The sequence below is a fragment of the Nyctereutes procyonoides genome, unplaced genomic scaffold, assembly GCF_905146905.1.
Source record: "Nyctereutes procyonoides isolate TBG_1078 unplaced genomic scaffold, NYPRO_anot_genome, whole genome shotgun sequence".
Taxonomy (NCBI): Eukaryota; Metazoa; Chordata; class Mammalia; order Carnivora; family Canidae; genus Nyctereutes; species Nyctereutes procyonoides.
In genome coordinates, this window is record NW_026575020.1 from 4537776 (window position 1) to 4555576 (window position 17801).

Sequence of the window (17801 nt, forward strand, 5' to 3'; positions counted from 1 at the left end):
TAGTCTCAACTGTTCCCTTCTTTCTTGAGGGAGTGATAATGAAGACAAATTTAGGCATTATCTTTAATTCCCTAGCAGTTCGCCATTCCAGCTTTAGTCAAAGTACATTATAAATCCTAATAGATCCTTATAAATCCCATGTAATAAACTTTGAATAGTGTGAGAAGAGACTTAACCAAATAAGTAGTAGCTATTTGTTGAAAGGACCCGTGCATTCTTTTAAAATAAACTTTTAATCGTAGAACCATTTTAGATCTACAGAAAAAGTGTGAGTACAGAGTTCTTGTGCACTTCCACCTGGTTTTCCCTACTCTTGACATCTAACATTAGTACATTTCTCAAAATTAATGAACCAGAGTTGATACATTACTATCAAATAAGGTATACATTTTATTTAGGTTTCTTAGTTTTTACTTAATGTCCTTTTCATGTTCCAGAATCTCATCCAGATTCCCACACTACATTAAGTCCTCAGGTCTCCTTAGGTTCTTCTTGGCTGTGACAGTTTCTCAGACATTTCTTGTTTTTGATAACCTTGAAAGTTAATGACAATTTTGATGACATTACCTGACCTTAACTGGTTAGATACTTTGTAGAATGCCTCTCTATTAAAATTTGACTGATGTTTTCTCTTATTATACTAAGGCTATAGATTTTGGGGTGGAAGACTGTAAAGTGCCATTCCCATTATATCACATTAAGGCTACATACTATCAACACATTTTATCACTGTTGATGTTACCCTGATCACCTGGCTAAGGTAGTGTTTTTCAGGTTTCTCTACTTGAAAATTACTCTTTTCCATCCCTTTTATACTGTATTCTTTGGAAGGAAGTCACTATAGGAAGCCCATATTTAAGGAGTGGGGATTTATGCTCCACCTCCTTAATGGTGGAGTAGCTACATAAATTATTTCATCCATCTACTTTTTATCTATTCCCTGGAGTCTGGAGTCTGAAATTCTCCATTTTGAACTAATTACTTACAGAGTAGTAACACGTTCCACTGCTTAAGTATAATAACAGTTTTTACATCCTTTTAATAACCAAATAACTATTCATCCTTAAACCATCCCTGTGAAATTTTACAGTTCCTCTTCTGCTACTTTTGATGTGCTATTTTTGCTTTTAGAAACTAACAAACAACAAATTTCCCCTTTCAATACTATAATTAGACCTGGTGTTTAGAGTATTTCTCCAAAATTTATATCATCCTGTGGAACTCCAACCCATGCAATCTATCAAGATACTACCATGGTGTCATAATCTTAAAACAAAGCCAATGTGTTTATTTACTCATTAAAAAAAAATCACCCACCCCCCCACATATATATGTATGTTGACCTTCTATACCAAGGCATATTAAAAATAAACTAAAATTCATAAAATCACAACATGTACACTTTAACTTGTAAGTGTGGGGTTTCTGCTGATGCACATCCCCCAACCTTAAGCCTGAAATATATTTTTATACAGTAACAATATAATTTTCTAACAAGGGTGGGAGTTGCCTTTTTTAGAATCATTCACATGTTGTCCAATTCAACACAATAGATATCTTTATAAGGATTCACCAGAACAACGTCCCTTAGACTTCAATGTAAAGAAAAATTCTGCTTTTGAAAAAATGTTATATAGGCACTTCCTCTTTCCTTTTCCTACAATCAAACTTATCCTTTTACCTCTAAAAGCGGGAAGGATGTTAGGGAAAGATGTTGACTGGTATGTTTCTGTGCAGTAACATCTTTGAGTTAATTAACTATCTTATCACACACACACACACACACACACACACCCCTTAATTCTCTTTACTTACTTTTCTGATACATTATATGTATGTATATGTATTTTTGTAAGCTGTCTCAGATCCCACTTAGAAGGTGGAGAGTAGACAACAAACATGTAAATAGAGTGCATAATATTTTGTGAGTGGTGGCAAGTAGTTCTCAGAAGGGAAAACAAAAGTAGAGAATTTTTGCTTCCCGAAATGAAAAAGTTAAGTTGATAAAAGTGCCCAAATTCTTTTGAGCTGTCTTAGAATTTTCTGAAAACGTGAACCAGGAATTATCATGTGAAAAGAAAAACCCAGAGGAGGAAAAACATAATACTTCGAAGGAAGTGAGTTCTCTTTGACGGTATTCATGGCTGTCATCCCCTAATCTAGACCAAAAGTTCCAGATCTTGTTAAATTTAAGACAAACCTCTTTGAACTTAAACTTGTAAGAAAACGACCCAGATCTCCCCTCCTCCCACGTATTACTCTCCCATCTATTATCCTTATTAGATAGACACTTTGGGACAATTTACTGATGCGCCATTTCTATCCTATCTGGTTCTTGGGTTTCACATTCAAAAGGGGGTTGGAGGTGCGGAACCTCGGGCGCTCCGCGACGATCGTGCTTTAAAGCCGCCGCCAGCCAGCGCCGCTGTAACCCCGCGCACCGGCCGGTCGCCGGCTCCTGCCCCTTTCAATCTGCGCCGACGCGGCGGCCGGATCCCGGGGAGTCCCCGCGCCGGGAATCTCCCGCCAGCTGCGCGCTGCGTCCCGGCGACGGCAGGAGCACGTGGAGCGGCCGGGCAGCCAGAGCGCAGCTCCAACCCAGCCCAGCCCGCCGGCGAGATGGAAGGTGAGCGTCCAGCCCGCTTCTTTTCTAAGGGGTCTTTGAAAAGCTCAACCAGTGCACGCAGCAGGGAGAGTTCTTTCTGAATCTCAGTTTTGCTTCTATTTATTTCTTTTGTCAAGAGTAAATAAGAGGAATTTCAGAAGGCAAAGCGTGTTGGTTCTCATACGTCTCTTTATATTGCCCCCTCCCAGCCCCCACCTAACTTTGAAAAGTGATAACTTCTCCTCAATTTTGTGTCTTAGGGGTTGTCAGACATGAGGGGTCGACTCGAAGTATGCAGAGGAAGAGTACTTAAGGGGCATCCCTGAAATGGCAGTAGACCTAGGTTGGAGTCACTGATCTTTTTGGATGCTTTTTTCATCCATGGTCTCAAGTGTCCGTTGGAATTATGCTAATCTGAGTGACTTATTTAGAATGAAATGTGAAAGTTTTTCTTTTTTTCTTGTAAGAGTAAATGCTGTCATATGGGAAAGGTAAATTTTTTTAAGTGGTTGGCACTGGTGGTTCCCTTGGAACTCTGTCTTCTAATGATCCTTCTTTACCCAAAGCAAAAATCAGGCTCAATTAAAAAGTTTCATGTGAATTACTTTTTAAAGTCTTGAAACTATCCTAACTTCTCAGAAACTTTCCAGTAGATACTTACTTAGGAAAACTAAAATTTCACACTACAGTTGTAAACTTCTCAATGGTCTTTTCAACAAGTGTTTGTAAAACCTTGAAAATGGCAGCTGCATTTCAAATTGGGGAAGGTGGTGATATTTCGAAGATCAGAATTTGTGAGAAACCTATTAATGAGATACTGACACCTAATGAAAACGTTAATTTGATACATATTATGAATAGCATAGGATTTTTTTTTTCATAAAAATAAAAGGATCTTCTGTTGTCAATGAACCTTGATCTTTGGCAACTCTTAAGTCTGGAGTATATGAAGTCATTTAAATTTTATTAAATATTCTGGAACACAAGATACAGGTGGTAGACACCCCCCCGCAATATAATTGAGTGCAATTTTGTGATCCTGGATCCTCAGTTTGTACATGGGTGTGCTTACAATCTTTCTAACTGCCGTGGCCCATATAAATTTTTTCTTTTTAGATAGAATGCCAAACAAGTCAATGAACAGTATGTATTTAGTATGGATATGGAAACTTTAAAATGGCCATTATGAATAATCCCTCAGGTGTTTTCTTTTATGGAAAACTATGCTTTTAAATTTTTTAATTATTGGGGCTTAAAAATAGCTCTTAAAATTGACATTGTGAATATTTAAAAATGAAGTTTATGAAGTGTAATTGTTAACATGTAAAGGTTTTGTTGGCCAAGAACAGGAAAATTAGGTCACTGTACACTATGAAAAAATAATTTAAAAAACTCATGCTTTGATTATTATAAGTTACTGAATTTGTTTTTGTGGTTATAAATTAATATCCAACACTATTTTTTCTTTTTTTTTTAAAGATTTTTATTTATTTATTCATGAGAGACACAGAGAAGAGGCAGAGACACAGGCAGAGGGAGAAGCAGACTCCATGCAGGGAGCCCAATGTGGGACTCGATCCCAGGACTCCAGGATCACACCCTGGGTCAAAGGCAGGCGCTAAACCGCTGCGCCACCCAGGGATCCCTATTTTTTCTTATTATTAATCATTTCACTTCTCCAGACTAACATACAGAATAGTGTAAATCTGTGGAAGCTAGAGTTTTCCCTGTAAATATTAATACTCCTAAATTCATTTATTTAATGTGAAATAAATTATTAACTAAATAGCATAATTTGGGATAATAATGCCCCTAACAAAGACTTTTAGATAAGCCTGAATAAAGACTCTCTGAATCAAAGAAAGGAATGAAAACTTGTAGAGAATTTGATTTAGAATGTTCAAACTATAAATGGAAAGAAATGGAATATAGAATATAGGCAGTGATCAGTTTGATTTTAGATGTCTAGATTAAATTTATAGGTCCATAGAGATGGATGGTATATAGGATAGTTAATGCAAAAACTTCAACACTTAAATGAAAAAATTAAATTAAAAAAATAAAAGGTTAATGATGTGAATTTGGCTGTTCTAACACCAGGTCCTTGAGGACAGAGTAGTTGAAGTAGTAAAATATCTAGTTCATTATAGCCACCTGAGATTGACTCATCTGACCTGTGTGTTTAATATTTAAAATATATTTATATTATCTTGACATTTTGGCCTCAATATACAGAGATTTGACCAATAGTGTGTACCTCTCATTTCTTGGCAGTATAAGAAAGTAGAATATTTTATGGAATACCTTTATTTTCTGCCTTAATATGGTGGTCAAATTAACATGCTACAGTTTATTGTTAAATGTGAGGCTGTTTAGTTAGGCATTCCGACAGCATATAAAATCTTTTTTAAGTTTATTCTTCAACAGACATTTATTGAGACTTTCCATGTGTGAAGATGTCAGATGAAATAAGCTTTTGAAATTGAAATTGTGTCATGTAAAAATGAAAAGTTGATACATATAATAAATCAGAAGCTATAACTTTTTTCTTTTCTCACAATCTGTGATCCTAAATATTTTCTATCCAAAGACTCTTGATGTTGCTAAATTTTGTTATTTGTGTTGTAATAACAGTATTTCTTCTATCTGTTATGGTTGAGAAATGAGGTGGTTCACAAATATGAATTTCATAGGTATTGACATGTTTCTTATTTATTATAAAACCTTTCTATTTAAACAATATTGGCTAGAGATCTTTCAAATTGTATTTATTACACAACCCTCTGTCTTATAAACAAGATACACAAGAGATAACTTTATCTTGGTGACCCTGGGTCACAATTCTGACCATCTGGTAATGTGTTATTATTCTATAATATATTCTCACAGGGGTTTTTAACTTTACAGAGCTGAATGCCCCTACGCTAAATATTCCAGGGTTATTAAACAAATTTTGTCTCCTTCTTGATGTCAGCTTCTGCTTCTTACCACATGGCTTTTGTGGAAGCCATTTTTCATTTCTAAATTCCTTTCTATGCTTTGGATGGTTGAATTTTACAGAGATATAGACTCAGATGGTGGAGTTTATAGCCCTCCATTATGAGCATAAGGGATGAAATGGTAAAGTTCAAAGGAACAAAAGCTACAGAAGGACCACAGGATCTTGATAGAACATAATTTAGGAAATTCCTGTTTGTGCTTCCTATGATCCAACATGCTATTTCACACTTCCATGTCTTCACTAAATTTTTCCATTCTTTACATGGTTAAGCCTATTCATCCAAGAAGTCTGCTCAGAGCATCATCACCCTGAAGGCTCTGCAGACCTTCTGATGAACTTCTCTCATGACTTCTGGTGGTCACCTTACTGGTCCCTCACCTCCCTCCACCTAAAGGCTAAGAGTCTTTCCTTTATGTGCATATTTCTACCAATTGTATTGAAATTATTTATTGATTTAAATGTTTATTCTCACACTGGTCTTTAAGCTTCTAGAGGGCAGAGAATCTGTGTTATTTTTGTGTGCTCAGTGCCAGGAATAATTCCTCGTTCTCATAAAAGACCCTTAGAGTTTGCTACATTCAATTAAGAAAATAGTGCTGAAAAACAATTTTTCTTATGTTTATTATTGTGCCTTTTATTTAATTAATTTTTATGAGTAGGAAACTGGTGCTAGCAATTCTTTGATAGAACTCAGAAAATTTTAAAAGTACTTAGTTAAATGGTATAACAGAAAAAGAAAGCCAAGAAAACAAAAGTGTAATTGTTTTTTTTTTTGCTAAACTATCCCTAAAGTCAAATAATTCCTATTAAATTTATATCAGCAGATTTTAGGATCACATATTAGTTCATTAAAATATGGATCAAATATGAGCAGAAATTTGCTTTCTCAATCAGTAAGATATAGATGATGCCATAAAATTAGCATACAACTTTCCACTGATACCTTTTTAATACGTTATTATAAAGTTCTCATTATATTAACTATATATACTCCTTATGTAGGACTAAATGATTATTCTTTTTTTTTCCCTAAATATTTTATTTATTTATTCAAGAGAGACACAGAGACATAGGCAGAGGGAGGAGAAGCAGGCTTCATGCAGGGAGCCCAATGTGGGACTTGATCCCGGGACTCTGGGATCACGCCCTGAGCCAAAGGCAGATGCTCAACCACTGAGTTACTCAGGTGTCCCCCTAAAAGATTATTCATAGATCTTTTATCAGACATCCAATGTTAATTGGCTCCTGACTCAAGCTGTATGGGAAGAGCTGAGAGATTAATACAGAAACCTGCCTGTAGTAGGTGCTCAATAAATGATTTTTAAATGCTAAGGATTCATTAATTATTGTGAAAAGAGACCCTAAACATCACAAGGACATAGAGATCACTCTGCTATCTAGCCTTTTAAAAATACAACTCTTTATTAACTGGTATATTTATAATAATTAAAAACATAAGGATGACCCTAAGGTCTTTTAATCACTAAAAAAAGATAAAATAATGAAACCAATTATATTTCTATTATATGTAGATTATTTGAGATATTACCTATGCATAACTATTAGTTATTATTACTATATAATTATCAAAACGCTTTAGTCCCCAGTGATTTTGAATGGGGTATTTTTTCAGCCTTAATTGAGATCTGCTTTCTGCATCCAAAATTAAAGTTCTTAGAGTCCAAAGTGGTATAGAGTAAATCAAAGTAATATGGAGTTTATCCCGTATTATATTGGATATGTGTTCCACTTAGGAGATATAAAAAATTAGGTGTTTAATAATGGATATGAAACAGAATAAAATGCATTTATGGAACAATACTCTTTACTCATTGTCAAAAATTCAAAACCAGCTTACCTCCTGACTTTTTATGTCGAAAGAATTGGCAATGTACCCAAAATTATATTTGTTAATATATCTTCTTAGAGATGAAATTTTTTGGCACATCAGATTATCTGTGGGTTTATACAGGTAACTTTTTTAAAATAAGAGAAATTGAAAATATTTCAATAAGATCACCACTGAAACAATACAAAACTATATTTTCTACTTGTAGCTCTTAATAATCTAAAGGTAACTAGATTTCTTGCTTATTTTGTAAATTTTATTTAAATTCAATTAATTAACATATAATGTGTTATTGGTTTCAGAGGTAGAGGTCAGTGATTCATCAGTCTTATATAATATCTGTTAGCCTGTTTTCTTTCTTAAATTCCATATGAGTGAGATCATATGATAATTATCTTTCTCTGATTGATTTATTTCACGTAACATAATATCCTCTAGTTCCAACCATGTCGTTGCAAATGGCAAGATTTCTTTTTTTTTCTTGATGGCTGAGTCCAGCGTATATATATATATATATACCACATCTTTATCCAATCATTTGTTGATGGACAGCTGGGCTCTGCTTTCTTGCTTATTTTAGTTAATATACCTGTAGCCCCTTCTAGACTGTTAGGTTACAAAATGTAGGCATCTTTTTATCATCAGCACATAGTAAAACTACAGTCATATTAATTGAATAAATTAATGAAGGAGTTTCTTGTGTATTTGGTCATTTTATTTTATTTTTTTTTTGTTTGTTCAGCTTTAAGGGTAAAGAGTAAGGTAATAGTGACATTGAAACTAGTTAATTTGGGGTACCTGGGTGGCTCAGTGGTTGAGCATCTGCCCTCAGGTTGTGATCCCAGAGTTCTGGGATTGAATCCCACATCAGGCTTCCTCTTGGGGGCTGCCTCTCCCTTTGCCTATGTCTCTGTGTCTCTCATGAATAAATAAATAAAATAAAATAAAAAAGAAAATGGTTAATTTTGCTAGTTAATTTGTCAGAGGTGCCGTTAAAGGTTTGGTAGAAGAGTTTGGGGTGTTGGCCAACTCCAACAATATGAATACTACCATCTTTTTCTAATCCAATATTGGCTCTACTCGAGCAAAATAATATAGTGCCTTCTAACTTTTGGATTTGTTTAATATTTTTGCTACATTCTTTATTTCAGGGAAGGACTACACTTTCCACGAGAAACCATTTCTTTATAACAAATGTTTTGGTTTTTAAAATTGACAACATACTTCACTTAGAGTTCTAGTTCACAGCACTATCAGTTCACTTGCAGAGTAATATCTATTTGAAAGACTATCAATTTATCAGAATATTTGGCATATCAGAATAGTTTCCTGTAATAGTCATGTAGAGTCTGTGTATATGAAAAAAAATCATGCTCACAAGCCTTTTTATAGATGTGGAGTTACATCATAGTTGATATATCATAGGTCCAGTCTTAAAACTGAAAGACTTTTATATAAAAGTCTTATATATAAAACTGAAATAATTTTTATATTTAACAATTAATCATTTTTGCTATAATTTGCCTTTATCTCTGTAATTAGGAATTCACTCACTAATATTCATTAATAGTTGATTTTATGTTTGCATACATGTAGATTGTACCACAGATGTGCATCAGAGGCTAACTTGATTTAAATTTCATTTGACTTTTTTGAGTATCATTTACCAAGTTTTGGTGCATTGAGGATTATTCAATGTATAAATTCATACTCTGACCTCAAAATAAAACTTTTTTAACTCTTTGAAACTCTTTGAAATACTAACATTTTATAAATGTGACAAGTAAGATTGTGGTTCTGTACTCGTATTTTTTTCCCCATGCATGTTTTGCTCATGTAAAATTATTTAAGTAAGAACATCATTAACTCTTCTATTTCCTCCATTTAACTAAGTGCTCATAAAGGATCAAGCTAAGGTGCTTGGAACATGCTTTTGCCACAGTGTAGTAATGAACTGCTCAGTAACAAGAACGTGCAGCATGGTACCTCATGATTATATATTATAAATTTTTAGAGTACTTATTGTAAGTTTTGGTTACTCGTCTGATTTTTGTGTTTAGAATTAAAGAATGTGAAGATTTGTTAGATATTTTTAGTGATTCAGCTTTGAAACAAAGATTACTTACAATCTTCTTCCAAATTTCAGGGAATAAATTAAAAACTATTCTAAAGGGATGCCTGGGTGGCTCAACAGTTGAGCGTTTGCCTTCAGCTCAGGGTGTGATCCCCAAGTCCTGGGATCGAGTCCTACCTGGGGCTCCCTGCATGGAGCCTGCTTCTCCTCCCTCTGCCTGTGTCTCTGCCTCTCTCTGTGTCTCTGATGAATAAATTTTTAAAAAATCTTAAAAAAAATTATTCTGAAAAGGTGAAACACTTGCAAGTGGTAACAGTTTATATATATATATATATATATATATATATATATATATAGTCATTTCTTTTCATATTGACAAATAAGACAAAATACAGAAATAATGTATTTGTTTGAAGCTGATGTAAAGCTGTAAGTTTCATCTGAATCTATAGATTTTTAGTTTTTGTTTATTAAAACAGGCTTACTGTCCTCATTGTTTGATCTTTCATCAGTAATTATGTATTTGAACTTACTGTATTGTATACTACTAAGATACCTTTTTATCTGTTTTATGTATGGCAATCTATGTAAGATTTCATTTGAAAAATGAAGTGCTTCTTCAAAAAAATATTTTAAAACTAATGGAATACAAGAAGATGCATTTCTAACCAAGTTGTCTCTGGAAGCCAGTATTGTCTAAGATTCAGCAAGTTCCGTAGCAATTATGACTATTAGAAATTAATCCCTGTTCCCTTTGGCTCTACAACTTCCTTTTTTAAGACTAAGCTTCCTAACTTTATTTTGATACCATAGATGTTATGCTGTACCATTAAAACCTTGGGAAATAGCTGGCCCATTGGCCTACAAGAAATATTTGTCTAAAGCAGTTGTGTGCCAGTGGATTTAAGGGGACAAGGTGAGAGAGATTATTCATAACTGGTATAAACCACTGATTCTTTTTTTTTTAATTTATGATAGTCACAGAGAGAGAGAGAGAGAGAGAGAGAGAGAGAGAGAGGCAGAGACACAGGCAGAGGGAGAAGCAGGCTCCATTCACCGGGAGTCCGACGTGGGACTCGATCCCGGGTCTCCAGGATCGCGCCCTGGGCCAAAGGCAGGCACTAAATCGCTGCGCCACCCAGGGATCCTCTAAACCACTGATTCTTGACTTCTTTTGGTTTAAGAATCATTTCAGTAAGACAAAAGACTTTATGGACCACCCTGACCAATACACTTCTTGCGACTATAAAGACAAAATTCCCCAGAATTAATCAGTAAAAGAATTAGGATGAGTCACCATTTTAACATTTATCATGCATTCTAGAAATAAGACTGTGAACTTGTTTGGTAAACAATACTTCAGTATAAGATAGGCCCTTGGCATTTATGAATGTAACCAGCTGTTTTGACTCTTTACGAGTGACCCTAAGGAATACAATAATACATGGAAATTTCTAAATGTTATGGTTCTTGTAAAGATTTAAATAGGATAATGTATATAGAAGTCCTACCTCAAATTTGAATTAGTAGCACTGAGAAACCAAAGTACACAAATATATAGTTTTTATATTAGCCTAGCCAAGGGCATCCATGCACACGTTAATAAAAGGAATTTGGAGGGATGCCTGGGATGACTCAGTGGTTGAATGACTCTGTCATTGGCTCAGGGTGTGATCCAGGGGTCCAGGATCGAGTTCCCACATCGAGATCCCTGCAGGGAGCCTGCTTCTCCTGCAGCCTATGTCTCTGTTTCTGTGTGTGTGTGTGTGAGAGAGAGAGAGAGAGAGAGAGAGGGAGAGAGAGAGAGAGAGATAAATAAATAAATAAATAAATAAATAAATAATCTCTTATTTTATTTATAAAATTGGAGATTCTCAAAGGACTCCACAGTTTTCCATTGCAAACATCAGTGACTTAATATGGTCCTATTTGCTCCAAACTTAAGCAAACCTAGGGAATTTTTACACATAACCTAATTTAGGGATGGAGACATACTCTCTATAATGGGACAAATAATGACTTAAAAAGTTGATAGTAAGAATGAATGTAATTCTTATGGATCTTGTTATACAATGACACTGATATTATATGAAGACTCCTTGAGGTAGTCCATGGTCCATCTCACAGTTCAATAAGAATTTTGTTGAGACACATACAAAAAGACAAAAATTTGTTTTTATTAACAGAATACCCTTTTATACAAAAATCTTATGTGGGGTAGATGCAAGTGTGATGTTCCAGTTGAGAGGAGGGAGAGAGCAACAGACTACTGCTAGGCTTGCCTAACTGTTGGCCCTTTCCTTCTGACACAGATTGGCACATGTGGCAGCCCTCAGGAACCCTGGAATTCCATAGAACACATTTTGAAAACTATAGATTCAGACTGTTACATGTTCTTTTCTATTGGTAACCCTGTATCTAGACTTACTTTCTTCAGTCCATTTTAAGAATTGCTGCCAGAATGATCTTCCTAAAATATTATCAAGTTATTCCTCTACTGAAAAACCATTTTAAGAATTTCTTAGTAGGGCATTTAAGATAATCTGCAATGTATCTTCAGTATACCTTTGCCAGTGATATCCTCTGTCCTCTAATGTTATTCTGATTGCTTAGTGTTCCCTGAACCTGCATTACTTTTCCTAACTTCCCATTTTCTAATGCTGTTCAAACCGAGCAAGTCCAAAAATGAATTCGTCTCTCCAACCCAAACCAACTTCTGACTTCCCAACAGTGTTAGTACTACAATCCCATTGAAATCTTTATTCATTTGCCATATTCTATTGCAAATGCCATCCCTTTTAGGAAGCCATTCTTCGTTCCACGTTGGAATTTTTCTGTTATTCTGAAAATCAGTGACATTTTATGTCCAATAACTGCCAGAACCCAACTCCATTTTATTTATAAACTTGAAGTATTTTTGCATGGTTTCAATACAATCTAAATTGTCTAAGAATGCAACTACTGTATAAATGAGGAGGTAATGATTCTTTGTTCTGTTCAGAGCTAAGCTCTTTTGGCATTATTGATGCAACCTGCATCGTTCTATATTTTTAGCTCTTGCATTCATGGTGATTCTACAAATACATCTGACTACCTTATTATTATGTTTTTTAGAATAATTGTGCTAGTATACTTATTGAGATACAAATTATTTTATTATCATTTTCACCTTTATATGACAGATGTGGCTTTATTAAAAGCTTGCAGGAGTGCCTGGGTGACAGAGTTGGTTGAGCCTCCAACTCTTGGTGTTGGCTCAGGTCATGATCTCAGGATCCTGGGATCAAGCCCTGCATTGGGCTCTGTACTCAGGGCAGAGTCTGTTTGGTATTCTCTCTCTCTCTCTCCGCCTTTGCCCTTCCCACTCGTTCTCTCTCTCTCTTTCTCTCTCAAGTAAATAAATCAGTCTTTAAAAGAAGAAAAAAGCTTACATGTATGGATAGTCTATATTTAATTCTGATGATAAAAGAGGTATTATAACATATTTTTCTAAAAGGGGGATGCTTCTTTCCAGATCGTTAAATGTGAGTTGGGGTGGCCTGAGCTGGCTGTCTTGCGCAGAGATGCTTCAAAGCCTTGTTTAAAAAGTTTGGGTTCTGGGATCCCTGGGTGGCGCAGCGGTTTGGCGCCTGCCTTTGGCCCAGGGCGCAATCCTGGAGACCCGGGATCGAATCCCACATCGGGCTCCCGGTGCATGGAGCCTGCTTCTCCCTCTGCCTATGTCTCTGCCTCTCTCTCTCTCTCTCTGTGACTATCATAAATAAATAAATAAATAAATAAATAAATAAATAAATAAATAAATAAAAAGTTTGGGTCCTCATAAAGCCCTACTCTACTCAAGTTTACCAGGAGATTTGGGTATGAATGGAGTTGATGGGCTTCATCATTTATAAAATCAGGAGTGCTGCACCTGCTCATGGTCATCATTAACCAGCTTTACTTGGAGTACATATCAGATGGCACATGAGTCTGGCTGTAAATCTCAGAAGCTCTGTTAGATGGAGCATTGCTGTACACTTGCTAGATGTGTTGTTTCCTTTGTAACATGAATAAATATAATGACAAGGTGCAAAAAATAAATAAAATAAGTAAAATAAAAAAAATTAAAAGGGGACACTTGGCCTTGGTAAGGTTGAAAATGTCTCTGAGTTTACTGTACTACAAGAGAACAGCTACAGCCTAAATAAGATAATGTGTATGAAAATCACTTTGCAAAGTACTAGACACAAAGTTGAGGCCCAGCAAATGTTTGTTTTAGTTCATAAATAATTTACAAGGATCCTTTAGACCCTTGCTAATTTAAAATTAGACCCTTTAGACCCTATACTAATTTAAAATTAGTCTGTGGACCAGCAGCATCAGCAACATCTGGCAAATGTTACAAATGCAGAATTTTGGGCCAGACATGCTGAATTAGAATCTGCATTTTAACAAGGTTCCTAGGGAATTCTTGTGCACATTAAAGTCTTATAAGCATTGCCCACAGTTTGAAAAGTATCAGTGCAGCTTATCCTCACTCTCATAGCACATGTTCGATTAGTAGTGTTGGATCATCTTTATATGTGTATTTAGAATATATATAATTAAAATATTTTACTTATCTTTCATTTTACTTATTTATTTACTTATTTATTCATTTATTTTACTTTATTTGTTCTCTGCCTCACAGAGAGAGAGAGAGGCAGAGACATAGGCAGTGGGAAAAGCAGGCTCCATACAGGGAGCTCGATGTGGGACTCAATCCCAGGACTCCAGGATCACGACCCCAGCCGAAGGCAGGCACTCAACCGCTGAGCCACCCAGGCTTTCCTAGAATATATTTTTTATTTAGATACTGATTTTAAAAGATAGTTGAATAACAAAAAGCTTTATAATATTTATTTTTCAATTGTCTTGTTACATTTATAACACAACCTAACCCAAAAATCAGAAATCTTCATTATTCATTTAAAAAATATGTATTGATGCCTAGTATGTGCCATGTATGCAAAATATTGGCAATATAGTGGTAAACAAAATAGGCAGTGCTTTTGCTGCCATTGAATTTACAGTCAGGTAAGAAAGACTCCCTCACACCAAAAAAAAAAAAAAAGAAAGAAAGAAAAAAAAAGAAACCAAGTAAGTAACAAATTAAAATTATGTTAAGTGCTATGAAGGAAATAAAAACAGTGCTAATATGGAGATTAATGATCAGGGACATGGTTGGTGAACCTCTCCTCTAAATAAGAGGTTTGGTTAGAGATAGAAATTTGGTCATTTTCAGCACATAGATGATATTTAATGCCCTGAGAATGGATGGGATCACCTAAAGAGAGGAGGTAGCATAAGAAGGGGACTCAGGATTGAACCCTGAGAAACATCTAATTTAGGTGGTCAGCTAGAGGAGGAAGAGCCAGCAAAAGAGGAGCAGCCAGCAAGATAGGAAGAAAGCCCACAGACTATGGTATAATGGAATTCAAGAAATAGGACTGTTTCATGAAGAAGTAGGTGGTCAGTTGAATGTTGCTGAAAAATCAAGTAAAGTGAGGAGAAAAATATGAGTAGGTTTTGGCAACATAAAACTTGCTATTGACCTTAACAAAAGTGGTTTCTGTGGAGTGGTGGGAATGGATACCAAATTGAAGTGGTTAAAGGAGGGATGGGAATAGAGGAAGTAGAAATGTGGATACAGATCATTTTCCCCAGAAGTTTAGCTAGGAGAGAAGCAGAGAAATAAGTGGGGCTGTTGGCGGAGAGAAATATGGATCAAGAGATTTATTTTGTTTTTGTTTTCCAAAGGCAAAGACACTTACACTATCTGTAGCCTAACTTTATTTAAAAAAAAAAAAAACTGGGACACCTGGGTGGCTCAGCAGTTGAGCATCTGCCTTTGGCTCAGGGCCTGATCCCAAAGTCCCTGGATCAAGTCCCACAGAGGGCTCCCTGCATGGAGCCTGCTTCTTTCTCCTTCTGCCTATGTCTCTGCCTCTCTCTCTGTATCTCTCATGAATAAATAAATAAAATCTTAAAAAAAAAAACTAAAACTAAAAAATCTCCAGGAACAAAATTGAAACATCTTGAAATCTCAATTCTCAGAGAAGTTCTCAGAGTATTATCACTGAAAATATCTTCATATCTACTTGACATATGCCATGTAAATACATTTCTTCACTGTGAGAATTTTTAAGATATATACTGCCCATTTAGTAGATGATTGGTATAGATATAATCTGTACTCTTCTACAAAGAATCATGAGAAAACCTTGAAATGCACTTTTCTCAAAAGTGGGAAGATAGGGATATAATGGCGTTTCTAAGGTTTATGATTTTAGATATTTGAATATATTTGAGTATTCAACAGATTTTTTTGAAATTAAGGAATAACTTATGCAGTACACATATCTTAAGTTATATAGCTTGATTAATTTTTACCTTATATACACATCTTTCTGATCAAGATATGGAACATTTGCATCACCCCACAAGGTTCCCTCATGCACATTTATTTTACTTTATTTTTTTAAAAGGCTTTATTATTTATTCATGAGAGAGAGAGAGAGAGAGAGAGAGAGAGAGAGAGAGGCAGAGACACAGGCAGAGGGAGAAGCAGGCTCCATGCAGGGAGCCCGATGTGGGAGTCGATCCTGGGACTCCTGGGACTCGGGGATCACGCCCTGAGCCAAAGGGAGACGCTCAACTGCTGAGCCACCCAGGCATACCCCTCATGCACATTTATAATTGGTATGCCCCCTTTGCCCTGAGTTAAACGTTATTCAGACTTCTATCATCATAGATCAGTTTCCCTGTTCTTGAGTTCTATATAAATGAAATCATACAATATGTAGTTTTTTGGTGTCTGGCTTCTTTTTTTTTAATATTTATTTATTTATGATAGTCACACACAGAGAGAGAGAGAGAGAGAGAGAGAGAGAGAGAGAGAGGCAGAGACATAGGCAGAGGGAGAAGCAGGCTCCATGCACCGGGAGCCTGACGTGGGATTCGATCCCGGGTCTCCAGGATCGCGCCCTGGGCCAAAGGCAGGCACCAAACCGCTGCGCCACCCAGGGATCCCATGGTGTCTGGCTTCTTTCCCTCAACATGCTTTTGAGATTTACCCACATTGTTACATTTGTTAGTAGTTTATTTTTTTATTAAAAGATTTGAATATCCTGCAATTTGTATACTCATTCTACTGTTGATGGACATTTGATTGTTTCCAGTGTTTGTATTATGAACATTCATATTCATGTCTTTTAGTAGACATACATTCATTCATTTCTCTTGGATATAGATGTAGGGCTAGCATTTCTGGGTCATAGGTTAGGTGTATATTTAGCTTTGATATATACTGCCAGATAGTTTCCAAAGTGGTTGGACCAGTTTACCACCCCACTAGCAATGTTGGAGAGTTCCAGTTGACATCTTGTCAACACTTTGTTATTGTCTTCGGTTTTTAAAATTTTAGCCATTCTGACAGGTGTGTGGATATTTCGTTGTGGTTTTAATTTGCATTTTCCTGATGAATAATGATGTTGAATACCTTTTCCTTTGTTTATTGACCATTTGGATATCCTCTTTCCTGAAGTTCTGTAAGTCTTCTTTACTTTTTTTTTAAGTTGGGTTGTTTGTATTTTTTCTTGTTGATTTTATAGACATTTTAAAAATATTTTAGAAATATGTACTTTGGGATGCCTGGGTGGCTCAGTGGTTGAGCATCTGCCTTTGACTCAGGTTGTGATCTCGAGGTCCTGGGATCGAGTCCCACATCAGGCTCTCCACAGGGAGTTTGTCCCTCTGCCTATGCCTCTGCCTCTCTCTGTGGTGTCACTCATGAATAAATAAATAAAATCTTAAAAAAAAAAAAAGAAACATGTACTTTGTCAGATGTGTATTGCAAATTTTTTCTCCCAGTTTGTAAATTGCTTGTTTTCTTCATCTATTTGATAAATAGGATTCTTAACTTTAGTTAAGACAAATATATCAATTTTTTTCTTTTGGGATTAAGTGCCTCTTATGCCCTATTTAAGAAAACTTTGCCTACTCTAAAGCCATAAAAATAACCTCCTCCAGAAATTTAATTATTTTAACTTTCACATTTAAGTTTTTAAAATTTTAATTAATTTATTTGACAGAGAGAGAGCGAGAGAGCGAGAGAGCATGAGGTGAGGGCGGGGGAGGGAGAAGCAGGTTCCCCATTGAACAGGGAGTGCGATGCAGGACTGTGGGGCTCCATCCTAGAACCCTGGGATCATGACCTGAACTGAAAGCAGACATTTAACAGACTGAGCCACTC

At 35.7% G+C, this 17801-nt stretch overlaps 1 protein-coding gene across 1 annotated transcript in view; it reads left to right on the plus strand.

Annotated features, from left to right (window-relative positions):
* Window positions 1-17801, plus strand: part of IKZF3 (IKAROS family zinc finger 3) — a 90718-nt gene that overhangs the window by 1525 nt on the left and 71392 nt on the right. The window contains exons 2-3 of the mRNA XM_055327762.1: window positions 2164-2218; window positions 2356-2626. Coding sequence (XP_055183737.1) covers window positions 2164-2218; window positions 2356-2626 — 326 coding nt within the window. The remainder of the gene's footprint in view (window positions 1-2163; window positions 2219-2355; window positions 2627-17801) is intronic.